Source organism: Chroicocephalus ridibundus, chromosome 1, assembly GCF_963924245.1.
Source record: "Chroicocephalus ridibundus chromosome 1, bChrRid1.1, whole genome shotgun sequence".
In the NCBI taxonomy this organism is placed as follows: Eukaryota; Metazoa; Chordata; class Aves; order Charadriiformes; family Laridae; genus Chroicocephalus; species Chroicocephalus ridibundus.
Genome location: NC_086284.1, coordinates 165641862 through 165666351, shown reverse-complemented (window position 1 = coordinate 165666351; position 24490 = coordinate 165641862). Strand labels below are relative to the sequence as shown.

At 44.2% G+C, this 24490-nt stretch overlaps 1 protein-coding gene across 2 annotated transcripts; it reads right to left on the bottom strand.

Moving 5' to 3' along the window:
* Positions 1-1089: 1089 nt before the first annotated feature.
* On the bottom strand, positions 1090-24232 carry TEF (TEF transcription factor, PAR bZIP family member). 2 transcript variants are annotated; one of them, XM_063322529.1, is made up of 5 exons: positions 23920-24232; positions 12719-13045; positions 11028-11248; positions 10170-10381; positions 1090-8274 (listed from the first exon to the last, which is right to left on the bottom strand). In XM_063322529.1, the coding sequence occupies exons 1-5, from the start codon at positions 24020-24022 to the stop codon at positions 8253-8255; spliced, it is 885 nt and encodes a 294-aa protein (XP_063178599.1). In that variant the 5' UTR covers positions 24023-24232; the 3' UTR covers positions 1090-8252. The 2 variants fall into 2 exon arrangements, with proteins under 2 accessions (XP_063178599.1, XP_063178598.1); XM_063322528.1 differs by lacking the exon at positions 23920-24232 and adding an exon at positions 18953-19293.
* Positions 24233-24490: the final 258 nt, after the last annotated feature.

The following is a 24490-nucleotide window of genomic DNA, read 5'->3' as shown; positions in this document are numbered from 1 at the left end:
CCCTTCCCTCCCTCAAGTGTCAGGAAACAGTCACTGAGTGTTCACGTAGACAAGAGCCCTACCTGCAGAGTTGGATCAGAAATCCTATCTTCCCCTTTTCCTCCTGTTTTGAATTTTATTTTCTTCCTGTCGCCCCCATCACCAATCATGCAAGATACCTTTTACAAAAGCAAAGAACCAAACTCTACCTTACTGCAGATTCTATATATGCTAAAATATTCCAGATATATTAAAATACCAGTGATCTCACCTTCCTTGAGAGCGTGTGTCTCTGGTAGAAATAGCATGGACTGTAAGTGGCCAAGGAAAATTAACGCATTCTGGAAGCTGTCCTTTCCAGTCAGAGGCAGTGAATGTATAGAAGACATACATTTCTTACCAGCTTGATCTTCACCTACCAGCCCTTGAATCATAGGATGGTTTGGGTTGGAAGGGACCTCAAAGATCATCTCGTTCTAACTCCCCTGCCACGGGCAGGGACACCTCCCACTAGACCAGGCTGCTCAAAGCCCCATCCAGCCTGGCCTTGAACACCTCCAGGAAAGGGGAAGGGTTGGAAAAAACAAAACAAAACAAACCACCAACAAAAACACACCAAACCAACCAAAAAAACAAGATTTATGTCAAAAAACGGAAAGGAATGGAGAAAGCTGTCCTTGTGGTCAAAACTAACTTACTCTAAACTCTGTTTCTTCCCATAAAGAAAGAAAACTAAATTCTTGTGGTGGCTGTCAGCCCACAGGTAACAAACGAAGCAAGGTTCAAGTGTACGCAGCTGACTACCACTTGTCAGGATTTCTCCCTCTACCTGAAAGAGCTCAACCTAGACTCACTACAGAACAAATGCAAAACCTCGCGAAGTTATTGAAATCAATTAATCCAGAAAATAAGAGTGGGGAATTGTATACCTGTTACCAGCACACCTAACAGTTAACATATGGGAAATGCACAGCAAGAGCATAATCCTGAAAGTTGATCAGTTGCTTTAGTGTCTACCAACTTCAGTGCAAATTGCAGGTGTAATGCTGACAGTTGAGGTGTACAGCACACAGTACGCTATCTAGAGAACAAAATTACTGGATCTCAGCATAGTGGAATATACGTTTTATTTCTTAAAAAGGAAGGGTACTAACAGAATTTAATACAGTCAAAATTTTACATTTTAAACAAAAGCTTTTCTTTTTCTTAAAAACCAGTTACGAGCAGAGAGGTGAGAGGATTTAAACTACTCACAAAATCCAAGCTGAAGACTTTGAGAATTCAAATCTCTGGTTTATACATTTAAAAAAGTGTAATAAATGGAAATATAAAATAATACCAACTCCGCAACAGTGAAATGCCCTTTCCTCATTAGATTGCTGTTTAAGCACCTTTATTTTTACCCATCAGCTGCCAGGAGTGTGTAGGTTTATGTACAAAATAAGCAGTTTGGGACAAAAGACTCATATATAAATTAAAACCATTTATGGCAATACAGTTTTACCCAGCCGCTTTACAATCTTTATTATCTCTTTCATTTCTATAGAATCTTTCAGTCAGGATGATCTCAAATGCACTTGATGGACTGCTTCAAAAAGCAGCTACATTTACAGGAATTATATAGACAACCTCAAGGAATAGATATCCAAGAGATTAAACAATATAACAGGCAGTAAAACTAAGATCAGATTTATATCTTATATAAATACCGTGCAGATCTATCATCCATCCCACTGAATGAATGGGACAGATCAGTGTCACATCTGAATCCAAAAAAAACTTCTATCCAAGAGGAAACAGAATTTCAGGCCAAATATAAGAGTTCCCTCAAACTATTTAGCTAAAAAATGCATGTCTCTGAAAAAGCTTTACAAGAACAGAGCTTTCTGAATAATTTGCACATATGCTTAGCTGTTTCATAGCTATTTTACAGCCTAGAGACACTGAGAGGGGAGCTAAAAGAAAAAAAAAAGAAAAAAAAGAAAAAAAGAAAGATACGCCACCATCTCTGCCCACTACAAAAAAAATGTTGTGGCTTTGTCATTTATGGGATACTGCTGATGTAGCTGCTACTGGAGAGAAGACTGCTCCAGTACAGCATTAAAGACAAAGAAGTTACGTTATGGCTGGAGAAAGTGTCATGACAGGCTAATCTTTTTAGATGAAGGCTGATGGTTCAATCTCACGTCCCTCTCAAAACCCAAGTGTTCATATTTCCTAGCAGACTGCTCATGATTCTCATTCCACTGTTTGTTTTTTTTTTTTTCTCCTTTTAACATGAGATAGAAAAAGTCATGAACGCTGATGAAAGTTCCAGCTGTGCAGCATCCAGTGAACATGTACTCAGCAAAACCTCAAGTCATTAATCACTTTCTCTCCACAGCACAACAGGATACCTGTGTCATCTACGTACCTAAGGGAACTAATAAAGCTGTAGGCTATCTAGGTTACAAATGAGCTTCCGTAACAATAACTCACTCTTTCATTGCAACTTGCTGCACTCTGGCTGAAGGGTGGAGACAGATCTGTTTGAGCCAAAAGAAAGAATAGTTAAAAAAACAACCAACCAACCTTTAGTTTTCCGCAGTCACTAGGCTTTATGAATAATTAAATATCACCACTTTCCAAATGCTACTCACAAACAACAGATCAACTGTCCAGCTAATGGGATGGGAAGAGTACAGTTATGAGTGTCATCAGTGACTACTGTTAAAGAAAGACTGGAAGAGAATCAATTCCCTCAAATTCTCAGTTTCTCTGCTTAAGTAGCTCATTATTACTTTTAAAACATTTTTTTGTTGATAGAAAGCATCACGACTAGACTAGAACTCCACAACATCAATCTTCGTTTTGATTTCTGTAGTTCTCTAGGAAAAAAATAATCCCAAATCAAGCTACATGAAGCATTAACAATATTCAGATATTACAATGGAAGCACTTATTTATTACTTCATAGAACAGATTAGTTTTAAAAGTGTATTTACACGTTCTAAGTTATACAAAATACAGTATTCCAATAATTCATGTTAATAACCATATTTCAGACAACTTCACATAGAAGTGCAGAGGATGCATTCGTCCATGATCCTGGCCAGTAGCAAGCAGTCACCCGCAGCGTGGCAGATGAGAGCTGCTATTTTGCCCCCTCGGGAAAACAAATCCCACCATACCTTCTCACCGAGACAGAACTGCAGATCTAAGAAAACAGTCAGGCAGGTACACGAGCAAAGTTTGTTGAGACCCACGGACCAAAATCACATGCCTTAATTTACTAGACGTATGTGAAGTACATTTTTTTTTTTTTTAACATATGTTCTACAGCAAAGGGCTTCTGCTCATGCCTTAGTTGGGAAAATGAAGTAACAAGGGTTTTGGCTATGTAACAGGCACCCAAATTACACTTAATATCAACAGCCTTATAACTACAACTGATTGCACGTTAAGGACACAATTCTGCAGCTGACTGCCGGGGCAGAGCTTCACAGATCCTGTGAAGTCCACATGGTTCTCTACAGATGCAGGGCTAATCCCATGCAGAAGTGACAGCAGAATTGAGGCCTTAAAATATTGGGGCCTCAGATAGCAATTTCCTCACGACACAGCACTATCGGTTCACATTGGCAGGTCAAGTCCCAGTGCAACAGTGCACTTGGTTAAAGCAACTGCTATTTTTTCATGCCTTTCTGCAGTAACTCTCCTATCTTTATATTCCTCTCACTTTTTTCTGGACTGTGGAAACAAGATCAAGAAAAGAAGATTCCCCAAACCTAAACAAGTACATATCTTCTGTATGATGCTAAACTGAGGGGATCCAAATTGGCCTAAAATTGTAAACAGTGAGGCTTCAGTTTTAGCAGTCTTGCTCAGGTCAGACTCTTGCATTACGCTGCTCTTCCTGCTTGCATTCTTTGCTCTCCTTGCCATCTATACATGTCTCTTCCTCAAAGGATTCCTTTTCCCCTATAGCTGCTTGAACTTTAAGAACTTTGCATTCCAAAAGTGCCTCACTAGGAGATAGCATACTATCAAACTAACAAATTACATTCTGTATGACAAATCTGTATTATCATGAATTAAATCATTTTAATTTCTCAATTAGCATTATGTTAGCATTTCCACTCCACAGAAGTTTAGTTCAGCCTATTCTTTCTACCTTTTTCCTAGTCTCTCTTTGTGAGTTTATCTATCTCGACCACGTTACAGTGGCAGATATACAGATGAGAGTAATTATCTGAACATCTAGAAAGCCAGCCAGTGTCTTGCAGTGCTGCAAAGGCAAAACACTAGCATTAATAAATGATTTTGCTGTTTATGGATTTAGGCTGCCAAAAAGATGAGATTCAGGCATTAAGACAAACTTGCATTTCTCATCTTGTGTTTAGCAGCTAAAACCTTAAGGGGGAACAAAAGCCTATCTGGATTTTACAAAGGTCTGAGATACCTCCACTTGCACTAAAAATGAAGGCATCTGATCATAAGGAACAAAGCCCTGTTACGCTGAGGAGGCTTACAAGCCTGAAGCAGCAATATTGTCTTCTGTGCAAGTCCATTATTTCTGCTGTCTACACAAAAATATTTTTCCACATAAGTGGTTTTATTACAGTATTCCCAAAGCTGCTGCCCTTCCACTGCACCTCCCAACTTGAAATGGATTTGGTACAATTAGTAGCAGTCCTGCAGATAACGCTGAAAGTGATTTCTACAGCTAGAACACCTTGGCCTTTCAAACAGCACAGCTGGGAAATGGAGAATTGTCAGAAAACACATAAAATGTTACTGGAATCATAGATTTTTTTTAAAACATTTCTTCTCCCAGAAAATAAAAAGCAGAATTCAGATTATCTGAGTATCAAAACTGTCACTAACTGTCAAAATGCACAAGTGATAGGACCAGTTTACCAACATTACACCTGCAATGAGATACATCCACCTGATGCCAGCACAGAATGCTCTAGAGTAAAGCAAAGACACCCGTGACTCCAGTGCTTGCTAAAACTTTACGATAACTATGTGAAAGTAAAGACTTTTTTCTGTGGGAGTTAATAAGATCTTTGTTACTGGCTTCAGTGGGAGCAGATCTTGGCAATAGGTGAAAGATTAGCCTTCTAGGGAATTTTTTAAATACAAACCCGCATTATTATAAGGAGATATAACTATGTGTAGATTAGAAGACCATGTATGAAAGCAATACCGTATTATGTTGCGCATCATTTATTCATAGCCCATTTCTTCTGCAGAGTAAGACAACACTTATTGCCCACAAATCTCATCAACAGTTTATATATTTTCAAAGTGAGTACTGTCAAATGGTCATTTGGTGTCAATCCACTTCTAACAAACGTACAGCTGTGTCAGAAACCGATCCCTTTACTGGCAACCCTTGCAGTGATGCTGAAAGGTGCACTACCTTTATTCTCTCCCCTTGGAGATGGTCCCTTTATGGCTGGAATGGGGTACATTGCCATCAGGCACACTTACGGCCTCTACAGACCATGTTCCAAAGTTAGAGAACTTCAGATTCTAACAGTGTCAATTCAGCATCTTTTAATGTTCAAATTGAGTTAAAAGAATATTACTCTTCTTATGACCACTATGAAAACATACCCAAGTTATCACTTACAGATAGGATTGTCATCCTAGTCAAAGAAACAAGATTATATAGTTACTTGTTCTGAGAGGAGCAGAGAGCTCCAAAGCAGTAAGCTTAACTTCCTGAGACTGCAAAAACTGAGAAAGGAATTCCGCATTGCACATCATTTTTTGTCTGGTAATACCTCCACTCTTTTAAATAGTTACCACCTTCTCATCTATCTTTGAAGATGTTGCTTCTTAACAAAAAAAAATAAAATTCTCCAACTACAAAAGTTAGGCCGCACTCACCATAAAGTGCGATTTTCCAGTTTTGCAACCCATAGGCACATGAATCACAGAATGTGGAAATCTGCACTGTCCTACAGGGAAGCACAAGAGTTTGCTAACAGTATTCTCTGAAAGAAAGATCTAATGAACATTCACTGTTAGTTTCCATGGTGTAAGCTTTTAATACCAACACAAAAGGTAACAGAATTGCACATACTATTCTCACTGACTGAATATTTTGCTGTTAAAATAGCATGACATACTGCAAAACCAAATCCTGCATACAATTTGTTAAGTATTTAAAAGGTATTCCTAAAGCAGCAAGACAGCAAGACCCAAATGAAGGACTAGCAGCTCCTTGCCCAGTTAACAATACCCGTTATCTTTGTGATTTAAACAGGAAGCATGACTTTCAAGAACGGCCATTCAAAGCTAACTGAAAATTTAGAAATGATAAATGCAAAAAGAGTTGCTACATTTACATGCTGTCAGGTTTGTTTGGTTTGCTTTGTTTTTGTTTTCTAAATCCATGGTTTGGCCTTTATCACCAAAATAAAACAACAAACAAAACCCAGTAAATACCAAAAATATCGGTCCAAATCAGGAATACTTGATAGAGGTATATGCTGACATTTCAGCAACATGGAGCTAAACTATTCATCTATTTGAAGAGAATACTCCAAGATTATCTCAGCTTTAGAATCCCAAATTACAATAATACACTCATAAGTATACTTCTGTAACCAGAAAAAAAAAAACAAAACAACTTAAAAGTACTTGCTTGACTTCAGAACATGGTCCATTAAAATAATAGGTTAATAATGGCATTTAATGTATATGCTCTTTACAAAGGTTATGTCTTCAAAAAACTGGTTATAAATTCAGAGTTTTGAAATTTTTATTATTTTTTTTTTTTTAAATTAAGTTCACATTAGCTGCTTCTTTGCACCTTTTTCCTCTTTGCCTTTCTGCTCTGAAATTAGGGGTGGAATCTCTTGGCTAAATGCAGAGTCAAAATACTTGCCCAACATGATAATGTTGAGCTTTGCTGGTAACTAGTTGTGCCTCATAGTTTTGGCACTTGTGCTTCTGAAAGCTGTCAGGATTATTTTTCTTGAGATGTATGCTGTTTATGAATACGCTTGATCATTTTTCACTCCTGTCTTACAAGCTCCACTTTGGCTACAAGCATGGCCCAGAAATTAAGTGCTCTTTTTCTTCCCACGCAAATTTAGCTCTTAAGCTTCCTCAATATAAGAGTAGATTTTTGTTATGCTGATGAAACTCTTACAAAGGAACTTCCACCTACTTCCTCCATCTTCTACACACAATAAACATCCCCGCAATCTGTCCAAGCTTTCATCTACTCTCCCACACCAGCACAAGGGTCTTGATACTTAAGCTGCCCATTGTAACGGTGGGAAATCGTTGGCTGTTTCAGTTCTATGAAACAGATGAACAAAGTGCTCTTTCGCCACTGCAGTTCTCATGTAGTCAAGAGACAGAAAATTGTAATATGGCAGCTAACAGACGTTGTTTTGCTGGAGCTAATACTCAGTCGGCGGTTTCAGACTGCCAAAAGTCATGAGGATCAGCAGCTCAGACTAGCACCTTTTCCATGATTGCTAAATCATTAACAGAAGAATAGATCTTGTTTCAGCAAGATACCATAAAAGCAAGCAAGCCTGATAAAAAGAAACAAAGGAAAAGGCAGCTTACAGCAGTATAGCTGTGGAGCAGGAAAGCAACCGAAGTGTTTTACTATTACATGGGTCATTTGATAGAGGTTTATTACTACTCTTGCTACGGCAAACTGTGGTGCTTTCTGGATTGTTTCAATACATCTGCTGTATTTTTCTGCACTGCAAGTCTCACACATCACAGACTGTTGTTGTCCTGGTGTCTTTAATTCTGCACCCACAGTAGTCCACAAGATACTATGCTGTACCAGAAGTGAGCCGCAGTATTAAATAAAATTCATCCTACTGCAGGGAAAAGAAAAAGAGTCTTAAAATATAGCAGTTCTTAATATATACACTTTCATTTAAAGCTCCCTATTTTCTTCCACTTGAGTGCCAAAACAAAGAGTCACTATTCACACAGGCTGTCAACAGACTTTGAGACATGAACTTTGAGTGTCTTGACAAAACCCCAATAAGTAAGCTTATTGTAGTTCATAGTTACAGTGAGAAAGACAGATAAGAAAGCCATATACAGAATTAAGGAGACTTTGCACTTTTCATCATGCCCAGCCCTGGGTAGTTCAGATGGGGTACTTGCAGGCAAGCAGGCAGGCAGGGTCATCGTCAGTTGTTTGTGTTGGGACACCTCATAGATTTCACTGCTCACTCTGAAGACTGGCGATTCATGTGTGCTTTTTAGTTGCTTTGTTTTTAAAAGTCTTTAAAGTTGCATCACTCGGAATCAGATAAGTCACTTTAAACAAAGCAAAGTGTTAAGTGTGACAATTTATTTATAACATACTTCCCACCATCACCACCACACACCACCCTGTGAAAGAAAAACCCCTGCTGAAAGGGTGACAATTTTTAGTACGTTTGAAAGAAGAGCCACTCTAGTCAAATTAAGAACATAACAGAGGGGGAGATAATTCAAAGCATACATTTACTTTAAGCATTCTGAATTAGCCTGTTTCTCAACTTCCTTAAGAAGTCAACACACGATTGGTCTAAACTCACATCAATTTCCACATTATGTTTAAAAGGTAAGCTAGGCAAGAAGACTTTAGTATAGAAAAGAAACCCAATGCTTTTTTAATAAACTTTTCAGTTTTCAATAGGGGACCTGGAAACTAGCTTAAACATCTTGTATCCCACATTTACTCCCTAATATAAATATTAGCCCAAGATGTGTAGCCTAAGAATTCTGACACAGCCACTATCTTAAGATAGCTTCTCTCATTAAGAGGACTTCTAGACACATATTTCTGTTAAAGCTTCTGGTTCTTGCAGTTGTAGGTCATGTAGAAGGTCCCAACATCACACAACGTATTTTTCTTTTAACACCACGTACTGTTGAAGCAGCGCTTAGTGCTGAGAATGGATTACTTCCAAGAGGGCAAGTCTTGTGTGCTAATTTTGTAACAGGAAACATGCTGGAGAGAGAACCAGCAGGCATGGAGAGACCAGATATACTGCTACACAGGAGATAGTGAGGTAAACTGTTCGTGTTTAGAGTGGGTGTAGCTTGTTCCATAGAGTGTTCATGAGGCAAAGGACCAAAAGTCTTTCTCAAGCCCTTGTACAACAGGTAAGGTGCAGTAAAGTAACAGTGGCTTGCTTGCTTTTTAAAAAAAAAAAAAACAAAAACCCTTCTTCCAAAGCATAAGGTACTGGCAATTCCTTAACAGATGGGACTCAAGGTTCAGCCTAACGAGCCAGACCTCTTTTCCTAACTCTCCCTTCCTTCTCAGCTAAGTGTGACATGCTCCTTTATCATCAGCAGTTCAAGAGAGAAGTCCCTCTAAGGAAAAAAAGGAGGGGTTGTGGTAGAAATACAGCCTAAAACCCACAGCAAATTATTTTGTCCGTATCCATAAAATGAGAGATCCCCTTCTGTTCTCTCTCCTTGGTTCCTGGAAGTTATCCAGGATTAGAACCTACCATGATATTTGAGCAGTATTTTAATCAACACTGCACTGACTCTGGTCTGCATAACACTTGTGCATTAACCTTGAGATACCTCAGTTTTTACAAGAGATTGATTACTTTCCTGTCTTTCTGTCCTAAAGGCTCGCCTGTTCCTCTTCGACAGGAAGAGTTCTATACAACAGGTACTTCCTAGTGCCTCTGAATGGGAGAGGAAATAATTTCACGATGCTGCCCAGCAACATCTACTTACATCTTAAAATTATGTTTTACAATTTGACTGGGAGGGGTGGGTGGGCTGGAAAGGGAGAAAAGAGCAGGAGTTTAAAAAGAAAAAAAAAAAAAGCAAGGAGAATCTCCTAGGCTCTTTCTCCACTTAAAATGGAGATTAGAACAGACAGCAAAAGCCCTGTCCAATCAGGAGGGATCCACATCTATTCCTCCAGACGGATGAATCTGTTCTATTGTATGACATCAGAAAATGCTCTATCAGTGTTAAAAACATAGTTGTAAATATGGACATTAAGATTTTGGGCAATACAATGATCAGGAAAGAGCCTGAACAAGTTGTGCCAACAGAAACAGGGTTTGTTTGGGTTTTTTTTGTGTAGATGCAAAATGGCAAAGCCTCCACAAACTTTATTTCTGTGTGTCTCTACAGAAGGCAGAGAAGTCTAAGAGGCTAAAACAAGGAGCCCTAACAAGGAAAAGGGGTGTGCTTACAAGGGTCCGTATCTGGTCTCGTATTTAGAAACAATGTTCTTGCATCGTCCCACTTCCTTGCGTAGCTCTGCGACCTCCGTCCTCAGGGCCGTATTCTCTTTCTCAAGAAAGGCTGCCCGAATTGTGATCTGATTCTCCTTTAATCGCCGAGCATCACGGGAACGCTTTGCTGCCACATTGTTCTTCTTTCGCCTTGTCCAATATTTTTCATCCTGCAGCAAAAAAGGAAAAGAAAAGAACAAAAAAAAGATGCGCCAACCTGACAACTGTATCAAATAGACACCTCTTTATTGTATGATTACATTCATACTGACTGTTATATTGAAAAATCTTCACTGGTTTGCAGGTCTCCGACACCAAAATGAAAGCGACACAGTACTGTAAGATTCCATCCTTACATGAGTCTTTTTTTAGGATAAACCAAGTGCACTGCTAGAACTAGGGAGATTAAGAGACTTGGCTACTAAGAAGCTGTCCAACTAAAATGCTCCCTTTACTTAGTTTCAACTCATGAATGAACTTCCACAGAAAACAACCCGTTCTGTTGTCTGGGCTGACATAATGCTGGGCAAATATATACACAATGGCCTTCAAAAATGCAGTTGATGAGGACATGACTTGATAATTCTTCTGATTTCTGCGTATAGCATGATAAGTTACTCCTGCCCAGTAATTATCTCATGATACTAAACCAGCAAAAGAGCAAGAACAGCAGTTGACTTGCCAATTCTATTCCTGGCAGTGCTTCTCCCCAATCACATAGGTGCAGTGCATTAGTTTTATGTGTCAAAATGTTTGGGTAAAGAATCAGGAACTTTGATCAAGGCTTAGAGAAGTTTGCAGCATTAAATCTGTTACCTTTTGCTCATCTGGGACAAAAACCTTCTTGGCTTTTTTAATCATTGGTTGTGGTTTCAGGTCCTCTTCAGTAAACTTGTGCTTGCGAGGATTGAAGAGCTCACCACCAGGCACACTGGACAGCACTAAATCAGCAGGATCAGGGTTAAAATTCACCTCAACTTCTACGCAGTCAGGATCAATGGGGCTGGGAGTATTTCTCTCATTTTGTGGTGGGGACTCTGGCAACAACAGCAGAAGTTACAATACATTCAGCAGAGTGAAGAGAATTAACCAAGAAGCCAATCTGGGTATCTCTGTTTACTACCCTACTGTAGGCAGTATTTAATCGTATTATTTAGTATTTCCGTAAGGTGTGCTCAGTGCTGCACAGCTGCTGGTACAGAGAGAAGTTACACAGTCCAGTTTGTAACACAAACTCTAGGAACACATGCTAGACTAACAGACCTGAGCAAACAGATGCTGGACAAGAGTTAATACTTCCTTGGCAGAAACTTCATGCTTTACACAGTTAAGAAGCACTTTCCACAGCAGTAAGAAATGAGAAACTTGTATCAGCCTCAGTTTTGTGCCATAGAGAGCCTTACAGAAACAAGGTCCTTCAAAGGTCAGACATTTGTATTTCCAAACAGAGGACTAAATAAAGGTGGGCTTGTTACAAATGCAACAGTATTCTACTTCTTTGCCACATGGAAACAAATGTCCCAACAGATTGTCTAACACTGATAATGTTCATATGAACTTTGTCATATTAATGTTTACGTTTACATACTTCATATACATGAATTGTAAATGTCAGTGCAATTTGAAGTAGTGATGAATGAATAATTTTTTCATATACAACCTAGAAAAAAGCCACACCCTATGTCTTATTGAAGTAGTTCCACATTTTGCTTTTCCCTCACAGATTCACAGAAGCCCCGAGCAAAATGCTTGCTGTAAAGTCTGCTCAGAAAACAGTACTGTGAAACTTTAGTGGCTATCATGTTTAAACTCCAAATCTAGTGCAAACTGAGCTGCTGCATTTTTTAATAGAGAAGATCTCCATACTACAAACGAAGAGTAGAAGTTTCCTACTACCATTTAAGTACAGTTTTGTTTCTTTGTTCCTCCATTCCCACTTCAAAGCACCACAGAACATCAAACTGCATCATTAACGCACCTTTTCCAAGTGTCTGTTCTCACATTTCACAGGCTAGTATGAAAAGATTGCTTCATTGTTTTTCTATTAAGGATTGTTATTTGAGGTACATTAAGTTAGCGTAAGTTCACCCAAGCATACCAAGCCACCAAGGTAGCACAAACGACTTGTCAGAAACTATCAAATCTGTTGTAAAATAACCTGAGAAACTATTTTCTCAACATCTCCAGCTTCTCATTAGACTAGCAATACCAAGAAAGCAAATACTTTATGTTGGTGTTTCAGCTCTCTCAATTTCAAAAGGGAAACAGACTGTACACTGAGAGACGCTCACTCATTTTTTCCAGGTGGGGGAGAGGGGAAGAAGAGAAGAAGCAGCATCTTCATGAACTCACACATAAACCTAAGGCTCTACACTGAGCATGTCTGTGCTACTTAACCTGCCACAGCTAACACTGACAGGTTAGCACATCTCCTCTTTGATCTGAAGAGGCACCTTTTAATACCAGAAAAACGGAAGTCCCTCAGAGCCCCATATTATTCCATCTACCTGTGCTGGAGGCTGCTTCAGATTGCTGGTAAACTGCAGTGGAAGAGGATGATGCAGGAGAACCAGTGGAAGCACTGGCAGACTCCTTTCCTTCCAGCTCAGACACAGGCAAGAGTGGATTCTGGTTCAAATCCAGGTGAGTAGGGCTGGAAGGAATTCCATTCTCCAGCAGGAACTCATCCAGATCCATGTACTCCAGGTGGAAAGACTCGCCATCATAAGGAATGGTTTTGTCCCAAATGGGCGGCATAAGGGAAGCCGAGACTGCCATAGTGCTGGCAGCTGCTGCCTCATCTTCCTCAAGCTTTATCTTCTCCTTCTCTTTATCTGAAAGATACAAGTAGGTCACTGTACAAGCTGCAACACAGGAGAGACTCAAGGTTTAAGAGTCTAACAAAATCCCCATGAAAGGAAATTCAGTAAGCTGTATTTCTGCCTCATGACGTAATCTGAAAAATCAGATGTTGAAAGGCGACATTCATACATTCAGTATGGAACGCTCTGACCCCCTGTGATGGCCGGACCACAGGCATTTGAGTAGCCTTGAAGACCAGCATCTTTGCTATGATAACTTACCAAAGCGTGATATAATACGCATGTAGCTTATTGTTAAATAGTCACTGCAAAATAGCCTGGCTCATCTTGGAAGACAGCGAAAGTGAGTGTCCGTAAGTAGGATTACATAGGAAGCCATTAAGAAAACTCCAAGGAAGCAGAGTAGTTTATTCTATGCACAAAGAAGGAAGGTGCAGAAGAATAATCTAGATACAAACAAGAAAGGAATATGGATTTTCAGATTACATTTGAAAAGCAGTCAAAAAGGTCCACCAGACACCAGAGACCTGGATGTCTATTGTTCAGCATTTTAGCAGCAGTTATTTCTGAAATGACTCAGCATGTCCACACAAAGCAATAGCTCCAAATGCTGTTCGCTATAGATAGCTCAGAGTACCTACATACAATTTTCACTCTTTGGGGAGATGTCTAATAAGGCATATTCCCACACCCCACCCCCAAGCCACAAAAGACTGATGAAATTTTCTCCATTTACTATGCTACAGTGCACATATGACAGAAAAATGGCTGATTCTGTGTTCCCCATAGCTACTGAATCTTAACAATCGTCTGGGACAGAATCCAAGCAGAAAAGTCAAGTTATGGAATAATTACATAATTTAAGAGATAAAAATAAGCTGGCAGAAAAGAAAAAAGAATCCAAGTCATTTTCCTGATCCAGTTCTCCATGCAGACATGCAGTTCTACCAGCACCGAAGGAGGCATTGCAGAAGCAGTGCCAGCACTGCCAGCATTGTGCCAGCACTGCCGTCAAAAGGAACGGGCACTGGTTGTATCCTAACCAACTGCAAATTGGGTCTTTCCACAGAAGCTGGCAAATATTCAGTTCAATGGAACAAGGACTCCAGGGACATAGACTGGACCAGTTTGGATCTCCAGTATTGACACAGATTAGCCCAACACAATGCACAAACGTTTTGCATTAGGGTTTTCTAGACTGGCAACAATATCCTAAAGGAATATTTTTCTTTATTGGGGGTGGGAGTGGGGGGTGAAACTCTGCTCTAAATCAGAAAAGCCTATTTATATAAAACCTATTCTGATAGAACTGGCATTCCTTCTGCTCTTGCCTTAGCTGGTGTGGAACTGGGACTGAAAGAGCTTTTTATGGCTTAAAGAACAGTGCTGCCATATGAATTAAATTATCATTTTAATCTACCATGCTCTGAACATGTTATACAAAAGGAGACACCTATTTTAAACTAAACAGCTGAGAAAATACTTACCAGCCATACACTTGGCTCTAAGAGCAAGTACCAAAGAACATGTTAAATTCAGAACAGTGGTTCCTGGACCTGAGCTTTATTAACATAATCTTGTAGTTTTGGCCTTCCCCCTTGCTACTTGACACTGCTGCCTCTGAACTGCCATCTCTCAACTCCTATCCCTGCTAACAACTCCTTTTTGCAGGGAGTTTTGCACCTTTCCTACCCTTCGCTTGGGCAAAGCAAACGTGCAGGCTCACAGTCATGATCCAAATAACCTGCACATTTCTAAATAGCTCCTACTTGAAGCTAGTAAAAAAACAGCATCTACTCTGCTTCACATGTAAGGATGATTTCACTTACTAGTGAAGCACCAAACTGGAATCACCATTTTACATTCAACTTGTGAATCAGGGATTGTGTATTTCCATAAGGTTTGCATAGTGCTCAGCACAACCAAACCCAGATTGGCACTGGAGATTGTGGACAACATCCCAGTAAAGACAACACCAAAACAAGTGCAAGTGACAATAATGAATTCTTTGCAAATCACTTTTATTTTTTGATCAACATGATAACAAAACTTGTGAATGTTGACTCAAAATGGCAGGGGAAAAAAAAATAAAAATCAGTCTCTACTCTTGAAAACACCATTATTCCATTTTAAGTTATACCAGCTTTAATGCAAGCCAGCAGTGCTTTTGTTTTGCAACACCTAATACAACACCTCCAACAGAGAAGAAAAGAAACCTTAAGTCACTAATAGACTAAACATAAGGCTTAAAAATATTTTTCAGAAGGTAGATGCCTAAAGGACTATTCAGATCTTTTAATGCCTTTTAGATGCGCACCATCATCCTGCTGTACTTCAGTAACCTGAAAAGACTGTGGTCCCTCCAACTTCCTCTTGCTATCATCCCTGGCTCACACCAGATTAGATCCTTTCTTCACATGAGAAGACCATCTGAAATTTTTTGTCCTTTTGCTACGTGTTGACAACTGGACAACCCCTGGGCCTCCAGTGCTATCTTTGTTCAGCTATGCTGCCTCTCTTTCCCTCCTCACTTCTAACAGCAATATCTGAAACAAATTAAAATAGCAGAAGTTAACATGCATATTGGCTGCCCATGTATTTCAAATGCGATACATAAAAAGATAAAACCTTTGTATGATCATTTTTCCATTGACATTTTCCCACTGGCTTTCTTTCAATTAATGTAATCTTCATTTCTGCTGCACAACATCCTGCTGGGTGCACAATATCTAATGAAACACTAATTAACTTCTTGGATCTTGAGGGGGAAGTTTCCGCCCGCCCCATCACAGGGAGCTGAAACATTAATTCTCTTAAGATATTTATAGTGTAAACAGGTATTACCTGACAGCAGAGCTGCAGTATCCTAAGAGGCTCCATTTGCAGTGATTCAAGGTCACCCTGATAAATCTGGACTGTACTTCTGCAGATGATGGCTCATGTCCGATTTAGCCCCCTCATTCTGCTACTGTGACCTACTAACTAGGCTGTACATCTGCTGTTAACAGAGAGGTCACTAGTTTGTGTTAAGTAATTTAGGCAGAGCATTCCAGTTCTTGAACTGTTGGAAATACTGCTGTTTTAGCCAGAAGCAGCAGCCTGTTAAGAGCTTTATTCCACATCCTGGTGGTTTTTTAAAAAAAAAAACAACCAAAAAAACCCCACAAAAATCAAACCAAAAGACCCACCACCCACAAAAAAAAAAAAATAACAAAACAAAAGAACAAAAGCACACCAAAAGATATTTTGGCCACAACTGTCAAGTGCTCCCCCAGCCACAAACAGAACAAACACTTATTTGACAAAGTTCCCCTGGTTCATAAAAAAGTATTGTAAATTATACCAAAAACACTACACAGACTAAGGCTGATCGCTCCGTAAATCTTTAGTCCCACTTGTGACAATAGAACAAGACAGGTTACAGGGTTCTATATTCCTGATGCCCATTACTGTGATGTTTGTTGAGGCATTCCTCCTGCCACAGCAGCACACAACTGGCGATTAAGGCATCCTTTGGAGAGTATGCAGCAGCTCATTATTAATATGACAGATTTATACTCCTGCTCCAGAATATTAATTCTCTTCCCTTACCCCACAGGACTTTTTATAAAAAGACTATTATTTTTATTTATTTAATCCCTACAGCATACATGATCACAATTTACAGCAAGGCTGGTCAGACATACTTGGTATATGGCAGGGCATTCAAGATTACGGCATTCATTTGGAATTGGATGTCCTCCTCTGTTGCTCAGAAGGATTAGAAAGCCTGCTGGATTACTGGGTAGTCAAATTACCTACAGCAGTTGGAAAACCCACAGGTAGCTTGTGGAGACTATAAATGGACACTGCAGCTAGCTGATACCATTTCTCACTGAATAAAACAGAAAATTGTATTTTTCTCAACAGGTGTTCCAGGCAAAAGGCATAGGGTCTTTTCTCAGAAAGCTTGCTGAAAACACACCACTGTTTTAAGTAAATTTGTAATTATTTAACATTTTGGCTGTGTCACCATACTGTAAAGGAACAGAAAATCAACAAGGATCTTCTGAAGTCAGTTGAGTCACAATTCTCCCGACAAGTCTTTTGTAAAATTACCTGCTAACACAGGAGGAGTTCTTTCTTTTGTCTTGCAAATATGCAAACAAGAAAAGCAAGAGAGATCAAAATGAACAGAAAGCAACAAGTTCCACAAAGTGTGAAGTGGAACAGTACAAGATGGACTAAGGAAATCTATGGAGAAATTTTAAGAATGAGAACAACTGAACTTCATCACAGCATGAAGGGAGAGGGGTAATCAGGATGCAATGGACTCACTAGCAAGCTTTAGAGAGCCAAGCTGAACACCTTCCCAAGATGAAATAGGGTCTTTTACTAAAAGTATAATATGTTTCTAATTTTAGGAAGATGCACTACCTCAAAATCGTATTAATTTTAAAATTTTACATGTCCATAGGCCAGATCACATGATTCTGGACAAGAAAACCACCCCTAAGACAAAGTCACCACATCCCAGTCAGCTACCATCATAGTTTCCACACATGACCTTAGGCTCCTGCTAGCACTATCACCTTAAAAAGGATTGGGTGAAGAAATATCTTAAGAAACCCCATAATACTGTAGATTCAAGATTCTATGTACTGCAACATCCTGCACCATGGCAACATAACTAAAACCTTTATCAGAGGCTGACTTTTTTTTTTTTTAAACAGAAAGGAGAAAAAATATTTTCCAGAACAACAAGATGGATACATTTACACAGTACTGTACAACATTAGACACACAAAGTAAACAGATCTTAACTAGGCTCCTCACTGGGAAGAATCTTGCCAACCTTGCTTGCACTGCAGTCTACTCTGGATATCGCCTGATGTTCCAAAAATTATTCTCAACTTCAAAACTCCTAAATGTAAGGATTTATTTCACAGAATCACAGAATCTTCATGATTGGAAAGGACATTATACACCAGTACACTGGGTGCTACAGCAGTGCGGATAAACACAAACCTTCCTCAAAATCAAACTGATACTCAAAAAGGCAAAAAATACTGCCAGGTGGAAAAAAAAAAAAGTTTTTAAAAGAAGTGCCATCAGCATTGAAGACTATAAGCACCAGCACTGTTACTTACACAGCTGCTGACTGCATAATCGGTGGGAGAGAGCGAGCTCCAGCCTATGCAGCGCTGCATGTGCAGGCAGTCAGTCAGTCATACCCTCACGGATTATCAACAAACCTAATCTGAGGAGATTTGCTGTTTATGCGTGTCATCGTACGACTTTTCAGTAATTAAGGTCACGGAAGACTCGGAACCTTTTCACTGCTGCTCCCAACTATGCGTCTAAAGGTAGGGGAGGCTGCCTTTAGATAGCTAAGGGGATAAAAACCAGCGCGTCACGTCCTGACTTCCACATATCCCTCGCACCCGAAGCATTTTGTTTTGCCCGGCGCATACACTTAAATACACCCGAAAGGACGATGGCAGCAGCTGAATTTTCCAGTCGCACCGGCTCGCCGGGGAGACCCAGTCCCGCGGGGCGGCCGCTGCTGCCCTGCGCGGCTGAGGCGGGGAGCCGGCCGAGCTGCAGGCCGGCGGCCGCCCCGTCAGGCCGAGCCCTTTCCCGGCGGGATCCCGTGCTGCCGGCACTTGGCACGGCCGGCCGGGGAGGGGCGGACAGAAGGACGTACCGGGGAAGGACGCCAGGCCCGGGCGTGCGGCCTCTCCCGCGGGTGCCCCCCCCTCCGCGCACACCGCGGCCAGTCCCTCCGTGACCCGGCGAGACCCGCCCTCCGAGGCGGGAAGACGGCGGGGGGGGGAGAGGGGGGAAGGAGGAGGAGAAGGAAAGGGAAAAGGGGGGGGGGGGGGGAAGCTGGAGGGTGTCGCGCGCTCCCGCCGCCCCCGCGCGCGCTCCCGCGCTCACCCAGGCGCGCCTCCCGCGGCGGGTTCTCCATCAGCTTCTTCAGCACCAGCGGGAAGGCGCCCGCGAGGCCCCGCTGCTCCTGCTGCGCGGCGGCCCCCCCCGCGCTCCCCCCGGCTGCAGTGGGCTCCGGTCCTCCCGCCGCCGCCGCCGCCGCCTCCTGGTGCGCGGCGCGGCCGGGCATACTCCCCGCGAGCTGGCGGGCGGGCTGTCAACGGCTGTGTCAACGGCTGTCAACGGTCGCGGCGCGAGGCGGCGGCGGCGGCGGCAGTAGCAGCTCCCCAGAACACGGTCGAGCAACGACGAACGCGGAGCGAGACGGACGGACTCGCGCGAGCAGGCAGAGAGCGCATGCGCAGCCGGCTGACGCCTGGCAGCATGTTTCAGTATTCATGAGGGAGGTCCGCCCCCTCCTCCCCTCCCCGGCGCGCCCATTGGCCCGCACCGCCCGGGGGGGCGGAGCCGCGCGGGCACGCGCCCGCCGCCCGCCGGGGCACGTGCGGGGGCCGGCTGCTGCGCCTCATTAGCATGCGGAGCCCCGCCTCCCTCCTGCGTCATCGCCAGCTGCTCCTGAAGGCGAGGGGGGGTGGGGGGGGGGAAGGCGCGCGCGTGGGCGGCGGAGGAGGAGCAGCGCCGGCCGCGGGGCGCGCGCTCGCCGCTCGTCTCTTGGTGGCCGCCTCTGCGCATGCGCGGGAGTCCCCCCCCACCACCCCGTCGCTGCCTGAGGCGACAGTTACCGGCTGAGGGGACCGTGTGGGCGGCCCGGGCTGCGCGGCGCCGAGGAGCCGCTTCTCAGCTGTAGGCCGCTCCCTGCTGCCTCACCCCTCGGCCTCGGGTCCGGTTGGGCTCGACCGCCGGGGCAGGCAGCGCGGCGCGGGAGGGCGGCGGGCCTGGGACCGGGCTCGGAGGTCGCGTAACCGCGTCGGCCGCCGCCGGTGCCGAACCGCCGCCGGTCCTTAAATATCCTCGTTTAGGATCCCGACATCACCTTTCCCACATGACCTGGATTTAATCTCCCTCTGTCCTACATCATGCCCGCAGCAGCGTGCCCTATATATATAACATTAGCAGGGAGAAGGACCTCACTGCGGCTGGGAAGCTGGAGAAGGAGGGGGTCTCTCCAAGTTCTCATGATCACAAGCGATCCCTTGCGATTCTCCAGCTGATCCCATCTTCCAGCAATAGGGATGCCGTGCTGGGATTTAAGCTTCTGACCATACAAAGGGAGCAAGTGTTGCTGAGTTCATCCCCAAGAGCACAGGTGGATACTGAGGAGCTTCTCCTGCAGAACGAATAAGCTCACAGAAGTGTCAGATGCTACAGCCACAGGCTTCTCCCGTCAGCAGTTGCTGCCTCTTGCCGCAGAAGGGCCGGCCGCAGCAAACCTACTGCATAGCGCTGCGAGTGGGGAAAGGAAAGGGTGTGCAACCTCCATAGGGTGGCCCCATCCGCAGCCAACAGAGCCACAGGTGCCAGGGTGGAGATGTCCTTCAAAGTGCCAGCAGAAAAAGGACCTCTTCTTCCCAGGTAGACACTCAGGCATCTGCTTGGTTCAGCTGCTCTCCCACAAAGCTCAGACATTTCATTTTGTTTGCGAGGCACAATTTGACCTGACCCTTTCTAATAAACCCTGATGGTCTTTGTGACACAAAATCACGTCCAAATTCCTCCCCATGTGCCCCAGGAAAAAGAATAGATCGGAAGTTGCATGGGGTAGGTGCTTTTCCCCATTGCCCTTCTACAACAAGGACCAGGGGACATCTCCATCCAACCCAGTCAGACAGGGAGCTGCCCTACCTGCCAGCTACTTCTCTTGCATGGGCTGGGAGGCTGAATCTGCCACCTTCTTCGCGGGGGCAGGGGTGGGACTCCTGACGCAACTCCTGCTTGCATGGTGCCCAACGGGGAGCTGGGAAAGGGCCACCTCGTTAATACAGGCTGTGGTCCAAAGGCTGGAACAGCATGGGTTAATGCATCGTTTATCAAGGCTCATAAATCCAGCTGCAAGAAGCAGGCAGAACAGGTCATGCTCCGCTGCCCAGCATGCGCCAGGGCTGCTGCTCACCCTCTGCAGACTCCCTCTGCCTTGCCAAGCTCAGCTGGCAGAAGAAAAAAGCACATGCATGAAAGGGAGATGCCACTTCACACAGGGCAATGAAACACAGATGTCAGACCACACATGACAGAGGCAGCACACACAGCTCAGCAAGGGGCGGTGGGCTCGCAGTGATGCTTTTGCCTGGGAAACAGCTAGTGGTAGGCGGTAGGAGAACACAACCTAGTGAATTTGGGAAGGAGCACCTTCTAGGAACAGGGCAAGGGGACGTAGCCAAAGTGGGCAGGCTGCAGGCTTCCCGTTCAGTTACTCATGGCTCTCATGGTTGCTTTGTTCCATTGTTGTTGATGCTGGAGGCCCCTGGGGATGTCACTGTGTCTCAGTACTGTACAATGCTACTTCAAGGAACAGGCTCTGCGTGCATCACCCCCTGCAGATCTCAACGCCAAATGCTTTGCTGGGTAATGTCCATATGAATGGAGGTTATTAAAACCACTCAGCAGCCTTTACTCCAGGGCTCTTCCTTTTAGATCGACCATGTTCTTTCTCCAGCACATTTCCACCCACACTCCACTGTGCTAAACTTTGTTGTGCACCACCACTGGGTTGTGACTTTGCTTGGAGAGGGTTTAAGTATGTACAGTGTTAGCTGCGTGTCCCGAAGGCTGGAGGGAGTTCCTGGGGAGCATTCCTGTGGGTTCCCTTTCACAGCACCCTGCTTGGGCATCAGCTCTGCTCTGCCAGCAAGGAGGGAGGTTGCTCTGAGACCTTTTTCTGGCCTCCTCTGGGAATTAGGGGCTCAAGCTACTGCCAGCAGAAAGTGGCCACTGCACCATCAGCTGTACCTTCTTAGTTGAGCTGGAGTCTGCCTGGATTTTTACAATTTCTCTTTTGTTCTGCAGCTGAGAAGGAAAAGGAGGACAATGAGATGTGAGGAGAGGAATGCAGTGGCCTTGGCTGCTACTGCTGGGAGTCTTGTCAGGGCCAGATGATGCAGAACAGCCCAGCTCTGATGCAGCAACGAGGCAAGCAAGAAGCAGCCCAGCACTAGGCACGGGGCAGGGGGAACATGTACAGCAAGCCCCACTGGGAGGTCTGAAGAGCAGAACACATTTCAGACAGAGGCCTGAGACCCAGCAAATCCAGACAAGTGGTGTATAGGTATGGAGACCCAGGAGGAGGGAACTGAGCTCTGTGGGAAGAGGGCCATGATGGGAACACTGGCCCGGGAGGGAGGCGGCTTAATAAGGACAATTCTAAGGGTTATGGGAGGTGATGCTGAGAGGCAGGGTGGTCCTGGGGCTGAGGAAGAAAGCTGCCACAAAACAGCACTCTCAGCTGCCAAATAAGCCATATTGAGTTAAGACTAAATCATTCCCCCTGCAAATCATTGATCCCCCGTCCACTCCCCACTTCAACTCTTGCCAAAGAGATAAATCTTGCCAGCACTCCTCCCTTCGATTAATTCAATCCACTTCGCTGTGGAAGCCAGAGATCCCAGAGAGGCAGCCAAACTTCAGCTTAGCCACAGCAAGGCTCTGTACCACGTGAGCCTCCCTTGGCCGTTACTGCCTCCTCACAGCCAGGTCTGCTTTCTACCTGGGTATCAGTCAGCTCAGAAAACATGCCCTCGTCCCCACACACAGCTTCTTACTGTGTGATATGTAAACACACCCGTTAACAGGCAAAGTCTCAGCAAAGGAGAGAGCTAGCTCACAGGTGGCAGCAGTGCAGCAATGTGACAAAATGAGACCCTTAGCAGGTATGGCAGCTCCCATTGCCCTATTAACCCCTTTCCCACCGGGAGCTGTGTGGGTGCCGAGGGCTCCCTGTATTCCAGCAGGTGTAGGCAGCTGCCTTTCCTGCTATGAATCCTTTACTGCTGCAGCAGCAGCCTTTTCACCTGTTGACCCCTGAGAAAGAGCAGGGTCTTTCTCCACATTGTGAATCTGGCTTTTCTGCTCCCACCTCCTGGATCATGCGGCCCCTCAAGACTGCAGAGCTGTCTGCATGTCCTGGTCACAGCTCTCTGCAGAAGAGCGAGCTCAGTGCATGTTTGTTTCCATGAGTTTAACTCACTTGTGCCTAGACATGAGCTTGTTGAGACAAGGTGTTCCCACACACCTCCCCATAACTCAGCAGTGAACATTAAAACACAACAACCAAAAAGCAGCTTGCCAAGGGCATGTGGCATCCTATCCAAAACCAGAGAGTCCCCGAGTTGTGCTGTGGGCACTTGGAGCATGCCCAGCAATACAGAAGTGGTCAGTCCAGCAAGAACGAAGTGTTCAGCACAACAGAAGCCCAGACTAAATAATCTCCTGGGTCCTTTCCATTTGTTTTATAGGATGCTGCACAGAGAGTGGGAAAGCCTAGGAGCATAGAAGTGCTCTTGCAAAGAAAACACATTTGCTGTGTTCCCTACCCCAGCTTTCCACTGATAAACAACTGCAGCATCAAACACAAAGTTTGCACGGAGTCAGCCGGCCTCACACGGGCCAGGCTCCCTGGACAGCCTGCATCTGGGAAGAGGCTTAGCTGTTATTAACCATGGGACAACCTGTATAGGAGCAACTTCCAGGATTGCTACGTGAGCACAGAGATTTGTGCCCAAGCCTTCTCTGTGCACAAAGGTTTGAGGGTTTCCAAGAAGTAGCTGAGCACAGAGATTAAAAGGATCAGGAGCTCAGCACTCTTGACTGATTTTGTAATCAATCCATTGCTGCCGTTTTTCCTCCTAGCTGCACAACATGCTCGGTGCCAGAACTCTCTGTCTGACTTGGACACTTGGGGGAAACACACCCTTGAAGGGCTTGCAGCAAACGAGATCTTCTGCCCGCTTCTTGCCTTGCAACTTAAGGAGTGGAAGGAGAAATCAAAACAGAAACGCCAGCATGCGTTCCCTCAGTCCTACCTGTCATCTTGTTGGTCCAGGGTAAGGAGTACTCCAGCAGGGACTTCAGGACTTCAGGAAAGTCCAGGGCACCGGGGCCCCCAGGGCTGTTGCAGCTTGACATGTCCTGTCCTGGGACTTTGCTAGCACGGCTAAGGGAGGGCCAGGTGCCTGGCCGCCAACGCTACACCCCACTCGCCTGGATGTTGCGAGAAAGGCTCGGAGGCACCCGCAGCGGGCTTGCCAAACTACTCCAGCTGAGAGAAAAAAACAAGGAGGAAGGGAAGGAGCCTGGCGGAGATGCAGTTTCCCTGGCTGTCTTCACCTCCCCCTCTCCCGCTCTGAAGTGGCCAATTGTGGAAATAGCTTGCAGCCTCTCAGGGCTGGGCCGGGCGGCTGGCCAGCGTGGTTTTACAGGGCCTTTCCCAGCCAATCCGGCAGCAAAGAACTGGGCCAGTTATCTAACTTTGCAAAGGCAGCACCCTTTTCCTTCCCAAGGTGTTATAACAAATATACACGTTCAGGGAAAAAAAAAAGAAAAGCCAGCGCACGCTGTCAGGGGTACACACATCGGCTGCAAACGCAACAACAG

Excerpts from the sequence above, each read along its gene's own strand:
- TEF (XM_063322528.1), bottom strand. The coding sequence starts at position 19,133 with ATGCCCGGCCGCGCCGCGCACCAGGAGGCGGCGGCGGCGGCGGCGGGA. Across the intron at positions 13,046-18,952 it reads GCCGCGGGAGGCGCGCCTGG|ATAAAGAGAAGGAGAAGATA; the intron begins GTGAGCGCGGGA and ends TGTATCTTTCAG. Across the intron at positions 11,249-12,718 it reads TGAAGCAGCCTCCAGCACAG|AGTCCCCACCACAAAATGAG; the intron begins GTAGATGGAATA and ends TGTTGTTGCCAG.